Source organism: Dipodomys spectabilis, unplaced genomic scaffold, assembly GCF_019054845.1.
Source record: "Dipodomys spectabilis isolate Male_0828 unplaced genomic scaffold, ASM1905484v1 ptg000085l, whole genome shotgun sequence".
Classification (NCBI taxonomy): domain Eukaryota; kingdom Metazoa; phylum Chordata; class Mammalia; order Rodentia; family Heteromyidae; genus Dipodomys; species Dipodomys spectabilis.
The window spans coordinates 2,936,170-2,949,919 of record NW_024870762.1 but is presented as its reverse complement, the minus strand read 5'-3'; the positions used below and the strand labels follow the sequence as shown (position 1 = coordinate 2,949,919).

General features: G+C 45.0%; 1 protein-coding gene across 1 annotated transcript in view; it reads right to left on the bottom strand.

The window, feature by feature from the left end:
* The window catches only part of Fkbp5 (FKBP prolyl isomerase 5), a 104,421-nt gene that overhangs the window by 3,575 nt on the left and 87,096 nt on the right, over positions 1–13,750 (bottom strand). The window contains exons 7-9 of the mRNA XM_042684000.1: positions 13,237–13,327; positions 11,174–11,257; positions 90–275 (exon numbers count right to left, since the gene is read on the bottom strand). Coding sequence (XP_042539934.1) covers positions 90–275; positions 11,174–11,257; positions 13,237–13,327 — 361 coding nt within the window. The remainder of the gene's footprint in view (positions 1–89; positions 276–11,173; positions 11,258–13,236; positions 13,328–13,750) is intronic.

Below are 13,750 nucleotides of genomic sequence, written 5' to 3'. Positions count from 1 at the left end.
GCCAAGCAAAACAGACCATTGGTTGCGAGGAAGTGGGAAGTTCTCCCTGTGGGACAGAGCACAAAGCGCACAGTGTGCAGTCCCCGCACCTTGTCACAGCACTCCACAGCCTTGGCGTATTCTCTGAGCTTCAGGTAGCACATGGCCAGGTTCAGGAAGGCAGCGAGCAGGAACGATTCAGAGGCTTTCGATTCCTTCTCAGATAAGCCGTACTCCATCTCCAGCCAGGATACTATCTTCCCGTACTGAATCACTGCCTGCATGTACTTGCCTCCCTAGGAGAAGAAACAGCTAGGAGTTACCTGTACTGCGCTCCAGAGGGGACTCAGAAGAAGGGGAGCATGGTCCTGCCTCAGAGGGCCGCCCTGTCTGAGGAGCCTGTTCTCTGACGGCAGCTCTCCATGGCAGCTCTCCACGCCCGGGCCACTTTGGGCTCGGCAGCATTCCTGTCTCCTGGCGGAAGGTGGCACCCAGGCTGTGGGGCTGCATTCTCTGGTGCTAATATTCACCAGTCTTTCCAAAGGAGGATGAGCGGTTTAGTTGACTGGAGGGAAAGTTATTTTCTCGCTTTTCTCCTGATGTTCAGCACTATATAGTAAATACTGCAGTCTGATAAGTGCCAGCCCCAAATACAGGCTGCCTGAGCTATATAAACCAGATGCTCGCTGGGTGCTGGTAGTTCAAGCCTGTAATCCTACTCAGGAGGCTGAGATATGAGGATTACAGTTTGAAGCTAGCCTGGGTAGGAAAGCCCATGAGACTCTTCTGTCCAATGAAACTACCAAAAAGCTGGAGGTATAGCTGTGGCTCAAGTGGTACAGCACTAGCCTTGAGCAAAAGAAGCTTAGAGACTGGGCTCAGGCCTGGAGTTCAAGCCCTAGGACTAACACACACACACACACACACACACACACACACGCTCCCACAACTACTGAACTCTACCATCTGTAGTGCAAAAGCAGCACTAGCCAACATATAAAAAATGGGAGTGGCTATTCCGGTAAAATCTTACTTACAAAACTGGCAGGTGGCCAGAGCCCATGGTGGGATTCATAGGCACTGGGAATACGCCAGCTGACTAGCAGCATCCACTATAAGCAACTATAAAACTATATAAGCCGCATACATATCAGCCAATTATATGAGAAAAAACTGTTTTTGCTTTCTCTTCCTTTCTTCCTCTTCTTCCCCACTGTACAAGAGATGAAACCCAGGGCCCCATGCATTATAGGTAAGTCCTAAGGTGCACTACACCCTTAACTCTTGTATTTCATTTTCACACAATTCTTGTTAAGTTACTAAGGCTTGACTCAAACTTGTGATTCGCCTGCCAGCCTCCTGAGGAACTGGCACGTGCTATTACGCCACCCTCCTGCTCTCTTATTGAATGATAATTCTCATTGTAAACAACCACATGAAATGCACACATATACACTCTAGGGAACTCTGGAGCTGAAACGACATGCTTGTTGTTATTGTAGGTGAATGAAAGAACTGAATAGCTGGGAAGCTAAAATAAGAATGAGGACTCTCCTTTGCAGGAGGTGATTATTAGCTTGAAAGACTGATGACACATTCTGGTGGCAGACAGCAGAAGAGCAGTCAGACCCATTAAGATGTGTGATCAATGAAACATCACAATGATGTCAGTAAGATGTGCCATGCTCAAAGCAGCAAGCATCTATCACTGCACTAGGTCTCTCCCCACAATACTCCAAGCTTCACTCAACCAAGAAGAGAAAGCTGACAGAGCAGGTTTCAGAGGATGTCCCTAGTATTCAGACCTCAGGAAGAGGGCATGAAAGGTAAGCCCTGCCTGTAGGAAGAAGGCCGTTCTACAGCTCTGCTGGTGAAGGGGACGCTGGTTCCCATGAGGGCCTAGACTGAGACTTGCCTAGGAGAAGGAAGACTTGCAGAGGCATCAGTTTCACTGCGGGGAAAGTAGGGAAAGGGAACTGAAATCAAAGCTGGTCATACTTTCCTTCATCAGAAAGTTCACACACATTCATAAAGGGAAACCAGGGCTTTTCATTATAAATATTGAAGATCTTACAGAAATTATACTTGATATTGACTAAATTGTGTCCCCTATCCTAAATTCACAAGTTGAAATCTTAAGCACCAGCACACTGTCTTTAGGGGATGATCAGCATCTTAGAGAGGGACCCAGCTTATATGAGAGTGCATGAGGTGGTCCTCAGGATGGGACAGTGAAATCCTGGCCTAGGGCATTTGGTTATGGTAACAAAGCTAAGCAACATGTGTCTTTTGTCCCAGCCTTCGGCCAACTATTATTACTAAAAACCCACAAATAAAACAAAAAAATAAACAAAAAAAGGAGGAAAAAACAAAAAGGAAATCATCATCAGTTTCAGCAACTAGCATTTTCTTCCTGTCACTGCTTTCTCCCTTGCTGGGTTGTGGGCTCTTTGAAGACAGGCAGCACAGGCTACCCTTTTTCTGTTCATTCATACAGGGTCTAGCACAAAGAAGCCCTTAATAAAGGTTTGTTGAGTAAATATTAAGGTCAAGAATTCCAACTATGGGGCTGGGAAGGTGGCTCCGTGGTAGAGCGCTTGCCTTGCATGCATGAGGCCCTAGGTTCCATTCCTCAGCACCACATAAGAAAAAAGCCGGAAGTGGTGCTGTGGCTCAAGTGGTAGAGTGCTAGCCTTGAGCTGAAGAGCTGAGGGACAGCACCCAGGCCCAGAGTTCAGGCCCCACGACCTGACCGCCCCCCCAAAAAAAAAAAAAAGAAAAGAATTCCAACTATGGAATCAAAATACATCACTGAGTGCCAAAATGGAAGAATGGGTAGGGAGGAAAGGAGTAATTTTACGTATATTGGGTGAGGTTTGTTATTTTCCCATCATGTAGCTTCTTTCATTCTCTTCCTCCTTTATCCTAGATTTGTGTCTAAACTGTTCAGCAAGGGTGGTCAAAACCTAGCCAATCCCAGTTTGTCTAAAAAGGGCTCAGTGAGCCAGGTGCTGGTGGCTCATGCCTGTAATTCTAGCTACTCAGGAGGCTGAGATCTGAGGATCACGGTTCAAAGCCAGGCAGGAAAGTCCGTGAGACTCTTATCTTCAATAAACAACTAGAAAACTGGAAATAGAGCTGTAGCTCAAGTGGTAGAGCACTCACCTTGAGCTGAAGAGGGCAGGGACAGCGCCCAGGCCCAGAGTTCAAGCCCCACAACCGACAAAAAAAAAAAAAAGGGTTCAGTGGCTTTAGAGTTATCCTTAACTAGCTAGCCATAGTAGACATGCTTTCTTCCTACCTACCACAAGAGGGCGCAAGAACCCCGCATTGTGGCAGCATTCTCAGAATTTAAACTGCCACTGAAGTTGGGGAAAAACCCAAGCCAGGAAGGATAGTCAATGCAGACACTAAGTGGTGTGCACAACGCCTGGCATAATATCATGTTGTTACCTGTGCTTAATAATTATTTTCAGAGCCAAATGAAGACAACCATCTCCCACCATTTTTATTATTAGTATTCAGAGGCTGAAACAAAGTTTTACAATCTAAATTGGTCTACTTAAAGCTGTGTATAATGCAGCCTTAGTCAAGGGAGACTTACCCTCTTAGTTATAAACCAGACTAAGCCAATGGGAACAGAGCCCCAAGGGGCAGATGGCATGGAATGAGGCTCTGCAGTTCAGCTCCTTGCCTGCCTGCCTGACTTCCTTCCTTCCCATTCTCTTTTTTCTTTCTCTCTCCTTCCTTCTTTCCCTCCCTCCCTCTCTCCTTCCTTTCCCTTCATTCCTTCCTCTTTCTTTCTTTCTCTTTTTCTCTCTTTCTTTCTTTCTCTGGTCCTGGGGCTTGAACTCTGGACCTGGGTACTGTCTCTGAGCTTCTTTAGCTAGGGCTAGAACTCTACCACCTCCACTTCTGACTTTTTTGGTAGTTTGCTGGAGATAAGAGTCTCACAGACTTTCCTGCCCAAGCTGGCTTTGAACTTCTATTCTCAGATTTCAGCCTCCTGTGTAACCAGGATTACAGGTGCCAGCCACCAGTACCCGGCTAAGTCAGCTCATTTCTGGCCTCACCCACACATCTGGACTCTGTATAGTTGCACAACGTGTCGAGTCAAATACCCTGGAAAGATAAGGCCTGGGAGAGCAGGGTGGCAGATTGAGACCTGCCCTGAAACTGGAAAGGGATGGGTCTGTGCACAGGAAACTGCCAGCCATTTTTGAAGTCTTACAACTAAAGCTAGGATCACTGCTGGGATCTTCTACCTATAATTATGAAGGTGCCTCCAGGGAAGTTTTCACTGGTACAAAATGTTCAGAGATATTCTGGGAGGGAAGTCTTTCATTAATTTTTTCCTCAATGGACTAATGTTTTGAAAGATCTTGTCTATCAAATTGCATGTTAAAAATAATATGTTCTGGGGCTGGGAAGGTGGCTCAGTGGTAGAGCGCATGCCTTGCACATGCCAGAGGCCCTGGGTTCGATTCCTCAGCACCACATAAGCAAAAAGCCGGAAGTGGCGCTGTGGCTCAAGTGGCAGAGCGCTAGCCTTGAGCTGAAGAGCTGAGGGACAGCGCCCAGGCCCAGAGGTCAGGCCCCATGACCGGACCCAAAAAAAAAAAAAAAAAAAAAAAAAATGTTCTGGCTGGAACGTGGCTCAGTGCTAGAGTGCTTGCCAAGCATGCATGAAGTCCTGAGTTCAATTCCTCACTACCACCTACACAGAAAAAGCTGGAAGTGGCACTGTGGCTCAAGTGGAAAAGTGCTAGCCTTGAGCAAAAGAAGTTCAGAGACAATGCCCAGGCTGAGTTCAAGCCCCAGGACTGGCTAAAAAAAAAAGTTCCAGCCGGGCGCTGGTGGCTCACGCCTGTAATCCTAGCTACTCAGGAGGCTGAGATCTGAGGATCGCGGTTCAAAGCCAGCCCGGGCAGGAGAGACCGTGAAACTCCTATCTCCAATAAAACCACCAGAAAACCGGAAGTGGCGCTGTAGCTCAAGTGGTAGAGCGCTCGCCTTGAGCTGAAGAGCTGAGGGACAGCGCCCAGGCCCAGAGTTCAAGCCCCACGACCGACAAAAAAAAAAAAAAAAAAGTTCCATATGTGTGAATGCTGACCCAGATTTTATCCAAAGCTCGGTAATTTAAAGAAGATTCACAATATTATGAAATAAACAAATACTGGGAGAGCTGGGAAGGTGGCTCAGTGGTAGAGTGCTTGTCTTGCATGCATGAGGCCCTGGGTTCAATTCCTCAGCACCACATAAGCAGAAAAAGCCAGAAATGGTGCTGTGGCTCAAGTGGTAGAGTGCTAGCCTGAGCTGAAGAGCTCAGGGACAGCACCCAGGCCCAAGAGTTCAGGCACCACAACTGGCAAAAAAAAAAAACCAAACCCAAATACTGATTGTGATTGTGATGCTAAGAAGACAGTTAAATACCATACAGATACATATGTACTGCTTTCTGCTACTTGTCACCAATTTCAGACATGTCTCTGTTTATATTCAGGGGGTAATGCTATCTGACAGATGGCTTGATGACATTATTCCATTTCTAAAAGCATTCTCCCAAACGGTTTTAGAGCTTCTGATTAGCTGAGCTTTTCTAATATGACCCTAGTCAAATGCTAAAAGCCTCACCTCCCTAAAACAATGCTAATATTCTATTTAGAAATTTGAGGAAATAGATATGCATCACTTAAAGTGGAATGCTGTGAGGACTGTGTCATGAGGCGATTCTTTTATTGCAAGATCAGGACAGAGTACGTGCATGAACCTCGCCGGCACCGCCTGTCATAGTAGGCACAGGGAGTTTTCAGCTCAATTAGACTCTTATGGGATCACCACATTCAAGTGGTTTGTTGTTAACCAAAATGTTAGGTAGTCCATAGCATAGAGTACAATAAGGAGTATTAGATTTCAAGAGCACAGAAAGCACTGTTTCAAGGGCTGGGAAGGTGGCTCAGTGGTAGAGCGCTTGCCTTGCATGCCTGAGGCCCTGGGTTCGATTCCTTAGCACCACATAAGCAAAAAGAAAAAAGCTGTAAGTGGCACTGTGGCTCAAGTGGTAGAGCGCTAGCCTTGAGCTGAAGAGCTGAGGGACAGCACCCAGGCCCAGAGTTCAGGCCCCACGACCGGACCCCCCTCCCAAAAAAAAAAAAAAAAAAAAAAAGAAAGCACTGTTTCAATCTATGGTTTTAAGAAATTGTGCAGAAGCCAGGCACCAGTGGCTCACACCTGTAATCCTAGCTACTCAGGAAGCTGAGATCTGAGGATCATGGTTCAAAGCCAGCCCGGGCAGGAAACTCCATGAGACTCTTATCTCCAATTAGCCCCTAGAAAATCAGAAGTGGTGCTGTACAAGTGGTAGAGCCTTGAGCTGAAGAATGTAGGAATAGCGCCCACACCCAGAGTTCAAGCCCCAAGACCTAAATAAATAAATACATAAATAAAAATAAAAATTGTACAGAAATCTGTTATTCTAGTGTACTGTGTAATCTGGGAAAACAATCCACTTAATATCTGACTCAAATTATCTGACTCAAATAACATAATATGTCTCAATTAGGATATTCTTTAAAAGATAAAGCTTGTTCTCATGAATTTAGAAGTTCTTGGCCAGGTACTAGTGGCTGATGCCTTAACTCTAGCTACTTAGGAAATCAGGAGGACTCAAGATTCAAGATCAACATGGCCTGAAAAGTTTCCAAGACCCCTCTAGCCAATGGCGGGGCGGAGTGGTGTGTACCTATCATGAAAGACTGAGACTAAGAGGACTGTAGTGCTAGGCCAGCCAGGAAAGAAAGTTTACAAGACTCCTGTCTCAATAGAAAATGTTAGGCATGGTGGTGCATGTTTGTTATCCTAGGTACGGTGCAAAGTGTAAATAGGAGGAATGTGGTCCAGAGTCTATCTCAAAAAACAACCAGAGCAAAAAGGGCTGGAAGCGTGACTCAAGTAGTGGAGCTCATGCTAGCCTGTGTGAAGCCTTGAGCTCAAACCTCAGTACTGTGAATTTTTTTATTTTTTTGGGTCCGGTCGTGGGGCCTGAACTCTGGGCCTGGGCACTTGTCCCTCAGCTCTTCAGCTCAAGGCTAGCGCTCTACCACTTGAGCTACAGCGCCACTTCTGGCTTTTTTCTTTTTTGCTTATGTGCTATTGAGGAATTGAACCCAGGGTCTCATGCATGCAAAGCAAGCACTCTACCACTGAGCTACCTTCCCAGCCCCAGCACTGTGAATTTTTTTTTTTTGGGTGTGGTCATAGGGCATGAACTCTGGGCCTGGGCACTGTCCCTCAGTTCTTCAGCTCAAGGCTAGCGCTCTACCACTTGAGTCACAGTGCCACTTCCGGCTTTTTTATTTTTTGCTTATGTGGTGCTGAGGAATCGAACCCAGGACCTCAAGCATGCAAGGCAAGCACTCTACCACTGAGCCACCTTCCCAGCCCTAGTACTGTGAATTTTTTAAAAAATCCACAAAAATTTAGAGCTGAAAATAAACTTGTGGGCTGGGTGTGGTGACTTAAGCCTGTAACTCTAGCAAGTCAAGAGACAGAGATCAGGAAGATTTCAGATCTGAGATCAGTCTTGACCAAAAGTTAGTGGAACCCTATCTCAATCAATAAAGCTTGGTGTGGCAGAGGAAAACTGTGACCCCAGCTATGTGTAAGGTGGAAGTAGGAGGATTGAAATGTGTATCATCTTGAGAAAAAACACAATGCCCTATTTAAAAAAAAAATAAAGCAGCACTGAGGGGCATGACTCAAATAATAGTTTCTCTGGAAGTGTGAGGCCCTGAGTTCAAATTCAGTACTACAAAAAAGTAAATAAGGGGCTGGGAAGGTGGCTCAGTGGTAGAATGCTTGCCTTGTATGCACGAGACCCCGGGTTTGATTCCTCAGCACCACATAAGCAGAAAAAAAAGCAGAAGTGGCTCTGTGGCTCTAGTGGTAGAGCACTAGCCTTAAGCTAAAGAGCTGAGGACAGCGCCTAGGCGCAAAGAAATTCAGGCCCCACAACCAACCAAAAATAAGTAAATAAACTTGCAACATGTTTTCAATTACAATTTGATTTTCACTAAAGTTTTATGCACCTATACTTATACTTTTACTAAATAGATTTCAGGACCCAATTGAGGTTCTCAACTTGAAGTCTGAAAAACAATCCCCACTTTACCTTCTGTCTACATTGATAATTACTTGCTTTTATTTTGGTTATACATGCACAAGAATGGGTTAACATGGACCCAGCTATCTCCAGACAAGGTGTAAGAGAAATGGCACGCACTACAACACCTACTCAGGAAGACTTGTTCCAGTATGCTTATGCACCACGGCTTCGTACCGTTGGAAAAACATCATTAATTTCACGGTTTGCTGTGGCAAGAACAAAAGGAAAGAAATCTTGAGAAATAAATTCTCCTCACTATGGCCTTTCCATTTGACATTGCAAAGCACTCTGATTAGAGTTGAACAAAGTGGGGAGAAAGTCTCACATTACTAGGTGCTACTAAAAAGGTTTCTGGAATAGTCTATGATGTTCCAGAGTGCCCAATGCCTCCTTAGTGGAGGGAGTGTGAGGGGTCATCATGGCCATTAGAAGCCATTGGTATTATCCCCATCACTTTCTTAAAGCCGTGAGTAGTCCCCAGGCACCGTGTTTTTCACTCCAGTCTTGGGGTATCTTTATTTTTTTATTTTTTTTGCTGCTCCTGGGCCTGAACTCAGGGTCTGGGCTCTGTCCCTGAGCCACTCTATGCTCAAGGTTAGAGCTCTATCACTTGAGCCACAGTGCCATTTCCACTTTTTGCTTATGTGGTACTGAGGAATCAAACGTAGGGCTTTCATGCATGCTAGGCAAGCACTCTCCATTAAGCCACATTCCCAGCCATGTATCTTATTTTTCTGTTCAGTTATGGTAATACTGATAGGTAGTGACGTATTTCTTGGCAAAATATATATTCAACATTTACTTGGAGTCATTAACTCCTATTTCCTGTGTGGGGAATAGGAAATGCTTCTCCTTTTCTATTTCTCCCTCCTCTCACTGTGTTATACTAAAATAAATCCTTGCTAAACTTTCACCTTGTGAAATGCTCCTTTTCTGCAAGATGCTTTTCATGAGTGGGTCTCAAGACCCTGTGACTTTCATGGATATGGGGAAGCTGAAGGAACCTCTCATCTGTCTCTGGTGATAGAAACTAGTGAGCCTTAGGCAGGAGTGAAATCTCGCAAGACAACCAGTTACCCACCAGGGTCAATAGAAATGTGATCCTTTTCACCACACCGTGAAAAGTGCAACCTGTCTTCTGAGCCCAATCATCTGTTGGTCCTGAGTGGGACATGCTGTCAACCAAATTTCCCGCCAACCGAGTTTCCACCTCACCTCCTAAGTTAGGTAGAGAAATGACTTTTTTGGTTCCCCCTTTCCAGGTAGGTTAGTAGTCTACTGTCAGCAGGAAATGGCTATAGGACTGTCACGCTTTGGTATGCCTTTTCAAATGAAAAGGGACCAAAATCATTTACAGGAGGGAATGAAGCAGGATAGATAGCTAAGGAGACAGGGAAACTATATCATTTTTAACAAGTATTAAAAGAGCCACACTCAAAGTTAAAAACAAAGTAAACTGTGGGGCTGGGAAGGTGGCTCAGTGGTAGAGCGCTTGCCTTGCATGCATGAGGCCCTGGGTTCGATTCCTCAGCACCACATAAGCAAAAAGAAAAAAGCCGGATGTGGCGCTGTGGCCCAAGTGGTAGAGCGCTAGCCTTGAGCTGATGAGCTGAGGGACAGCGCCCAGGCCCAGAGTTCAGGCCCCATGACCGGACCCAAAAAAAAACAAAAAACAAAACAAAAACAAAGTAAACTGTAAAAGCTGGTAAGATACTCGTCCACAACAAACAGGCCTCCTTTTAAAAGCTAAGTTACAAGATTAGGAGACTCAGGGTAGGCTATCTAAGTCTGCCTTCTCCTTAGAATGGAGAATTTATAATGGATAAAGATAAGAAAGTCCTCCTTTGAATAGAGAATTTATAATGGGTAAAGATAAGAAAGTCCAAAAAGATTACCTGGTCCTAGGATCAGTTTTACTCATATTACTCTCTAAAACCATTGTCTAAGGATTAGCAGTTGCTAGACTGCTGTGACCACGTGTATTTGTCCAGCTCAGAAAATACAAAAGCTACAGAAAAGAACTGCTAATTTGTCTTTTAACTCCCATTTCCTATTCCCCATGTTGGAAATGTTTCTCTCTCTTTTTTTTTTTTTCCTTCTTCCCTACTTTAACCCCATTATACTAAAATAAATTCTTGCTAAGACATTAAAAAAAATGGAGATATGTGTTGTGAAAATTTCTTTCTGTTTAATAGGTACAGAGAATTCACTTTTTTCATTTTAAAGTATTATTAAAAGAGTCTTAAGGAACTTAGTCCCTTTGTTTTATCTACAGACAAATACATGTAACACCACTTTTTCATTCAAATTTTCTGATCAGATGTAGGACTTGAACTCAGGGTCCGGTGCTGTCCCTGAGCTTTTTCTACTCCAGGCTAGTGCTCCACTTTGAGCCATAGCACCACTTCCAGTTTTCTGGTGATTAATTGGAGGTAAGAGTCCCAGGCTTTCCTGCCTGGGCTGCTTTGAACATTAATTCTCAGATCTGAGTAGTTAGGATTACAGGCACCAGCTCCAGTTCTTTCAATAAACTTTTAAAATTTGTTTTGAAAACAAGAGACCTGTACACATTCTTTTTTCTTGCATCCTGTGAACTAGTGGCTATACCAGGAGAGTGGAAAAGAAAAGGATGGCAACTGAACTCTATGAATTCTGTTACTTGCTAACCATTAGCCCGCTCATTCTGCTTTCAGTGTACAAACACTTCTGCCATATACTCAACAAGATGCTTTAGGTCTTGACCCGTAGCAGTGGATGGGCATGCCACAGCTGGTCTGCTTATATGCTAAGTTTATAATCTAAACCATGTGTAGGAGGAGAGGGAGAGAGATTTGTGTTCTTTTTCCTTTTTTACATTAATGCATTATTTTCTGACCTTTCCTTACACAGAAAACAGAAGACCTACAAAAACTGAGGCTTATTCTTACCAAGAAGGTGTTGACAGAATTCAGAGTAGGGAATCTCAGCACAACCCATGGACACTTGTGTGAATTCTTTGGCATGGAAAGGGTTGGACAGGGACTCACACACCTTGAAGTATACAGTTCCCTTCTCTTTGACAATGGCAGCCTGTTCCAGTTTTTCTTTGGTGTCCATCTCCCAGGATTCTTTGGCCTGTGTGTAAATTTGTGGCAATGGTTAGATGAGCACAGGAGGAAATGCATCAGCTGTTGCCAGCTACTTCTAGGGATACCCCAACTCCAGGCACGCTGGCTGGCTGCTAAACTCTGGGTCACTGCTGGTCACAGGTTGGCTTTAAGAACTCGCTTCCCAAGGTGCCCCATGCGGAGCATGAAAAGAGTGCACCTTTAGATGGTATGGTGAGGCCATCCAAGGAACACAAGGCCCCCTCACTCCCCTCAGGCAAGCAGCAATCACAATTTTAACAAACTTTCTCTAAGCCTGTTTTTCAACCCTAAAATGAGAATACTACTTGTAGTCAAGTCACAGTTGTAGATCCATATAGAACTTTCAAAACTCTAGGCCCAGCAGTTGTCTTTGCAGCAGCCAGTTACATTCAGGCGCTAAACAGTAACAACCTGCATCTGTGTGCTTGGGGACTTGCACATAAAAGAGGTTAGGAGAGCAAGGCTCAGCGAAGATGTCGCTTCAGAGCCATAAATACATGACTTCACCATTGGCTGTTAGTCTAAACTACCTGTGCTCTTTCTCCTAAGGTGTGGTCAGTGCACTATAGGGCAAAGCAGTTAAGAAGCTTAGGTGCTAACTGTAAAATTCTCTCTATCCAAAAACAATTAGGCTGTGATCCCAGTACTGCAGCCGCCCTGCCTCTGCTTTAAGTGAGTGAGGACGATACTAGTTTCTCTGGCAACCATGTGGCCTCCTTATGATTCAGCTCAATTATTTAAAAGCCTAGTTAACAAGGGAAGCTATGAATTTTTCATGTAGGCTTCAATCTTTTTTTTTTTTTTTGAAGACAGAGTCTCGTTATGTAGTCCAAGTGGCCTGTGATTCTCCTGCCTCAGTTGTCGGCATCATAGGCATGTACCATCAAGCCTGATTTTTAGCTTTGGCCTTTTTTTTTTTTTATGTCAGAACTGGGGGGGACGAGGGTGCTGAACTCTGTCCCTTAGCTTTTTTGCTCAAGGGACACAGCTTGACCCATAGCTCCACTTTTGGCTATTTGGTGGTTATGGCTAATTAGAGATCAGAGTCTAGGCATGATCCTGCTCGGGCTGGCTTTGAACCTTGATCCTTAGATCTCAGTATCCTGAGTAGCTAGGATTATAGGTCTGAGCCACCAATGCCTGGCCCTTCCCTCGCTTTCTTAGATCAAAACTATAGGCCTATAGGGCAACAGTTTCTCTTCAGAGTAAGGTACAGAATGGAGGGGGAGGGAGGGGTGGGTGCATACTATATAGGAATAAAAAAGGAATACACAAGTCCGTCACTGAGGGGCCCCAGGAAGGTGTGGTACAGGTCCCACAAGCATGTGGCTGCTGTTGACAACATACCTAGCCCAGGCATATGCTGCGTGTTTGTGGTTAAATCAAGCTGGCAGCCTCCAGAAGTGACCCTGGGCTGCAGAGATCTCCAAGGGGGCATCATTTCTTCAACCCAGGGCAAGTGACAAATTCCCTCTTCTATACTTGGACGGTTACATTCCTTTCTTGTGTCCTGGTCACACAGAGGGTGGCCCCAGGCCGGGCCTTTGGGATCATCGCTTTCAGCACAGGCCCCCTTCGTGACTCCGTGAAGGGTACAGCCCGTTCAGCACTGAAAAGCCGAGCCCCACGCCCCCAAGGAGTAGCTTGGCAGTACATAAACCTTTTTTTGTCTTCAACCCAGGAAAAAAAAAGTACAAAAAGAACAAGTCTAGGAACAAATAAGGGAACAAGTCTTGGATTTTACCCAAGTTAAGTTTTAAAAAAAAAAAAAGGCTGACACATAAAAACAAAGTAAGCACACGGAGCTCCTGGGCTGGTCAGTTGTCCCTTCTCTGGTAACAGCGCAGAGACAGGAGACAAAGCACAACTGGGAAATCAACCCCACTGTGACGCACCACCTGGCAAGGCAGTTAAGGAAGCGGGTGGGAGAGAGCACCAGGATGGAGAGAAGTTGGATTTTCTCACCTTTTCGAAGCTCTTAAGTGTAACTTCATATATAAGCTCAGCATTAGGTTCAATGCCAAATTTAGGCTTCCCTGCCTCTCCAAAACCATATCTGAAATGGAGAGTAAAAATAAAACTTTAAAAGAATTGGTGTATCACTTCCGGGCTCTCCCTTTGGTATTCTGAAGCCCTGTGTTCACAGAGAGCTTCACACATCAGAGATACCCAAAGACAAAGCCAATGCTGACCCAAGGACGCCATGCCAAGTGCACTGCTGAGGTTTCTGGGAAGCCAGGGAACATTTGGCTTTCTTTTCTCCTTTACATCCGCCTGTAACATGACACCTGTAGTGCTTAACACGGCCTGCTTATATGTCACTGCCTTTTCCTCTGCTGGACTCCCTCTGCGGGAAGGGCAAGAAAGACTCAGACACTGTTCCAGTGGTGCTTGTGAAAGATGTGCTTGCTTCAAGAAGCTTTTAACTTTTTTTTTTTTTTGTGGTACTGGGGATTGAAGTCAGGGCTTCACATTTCCA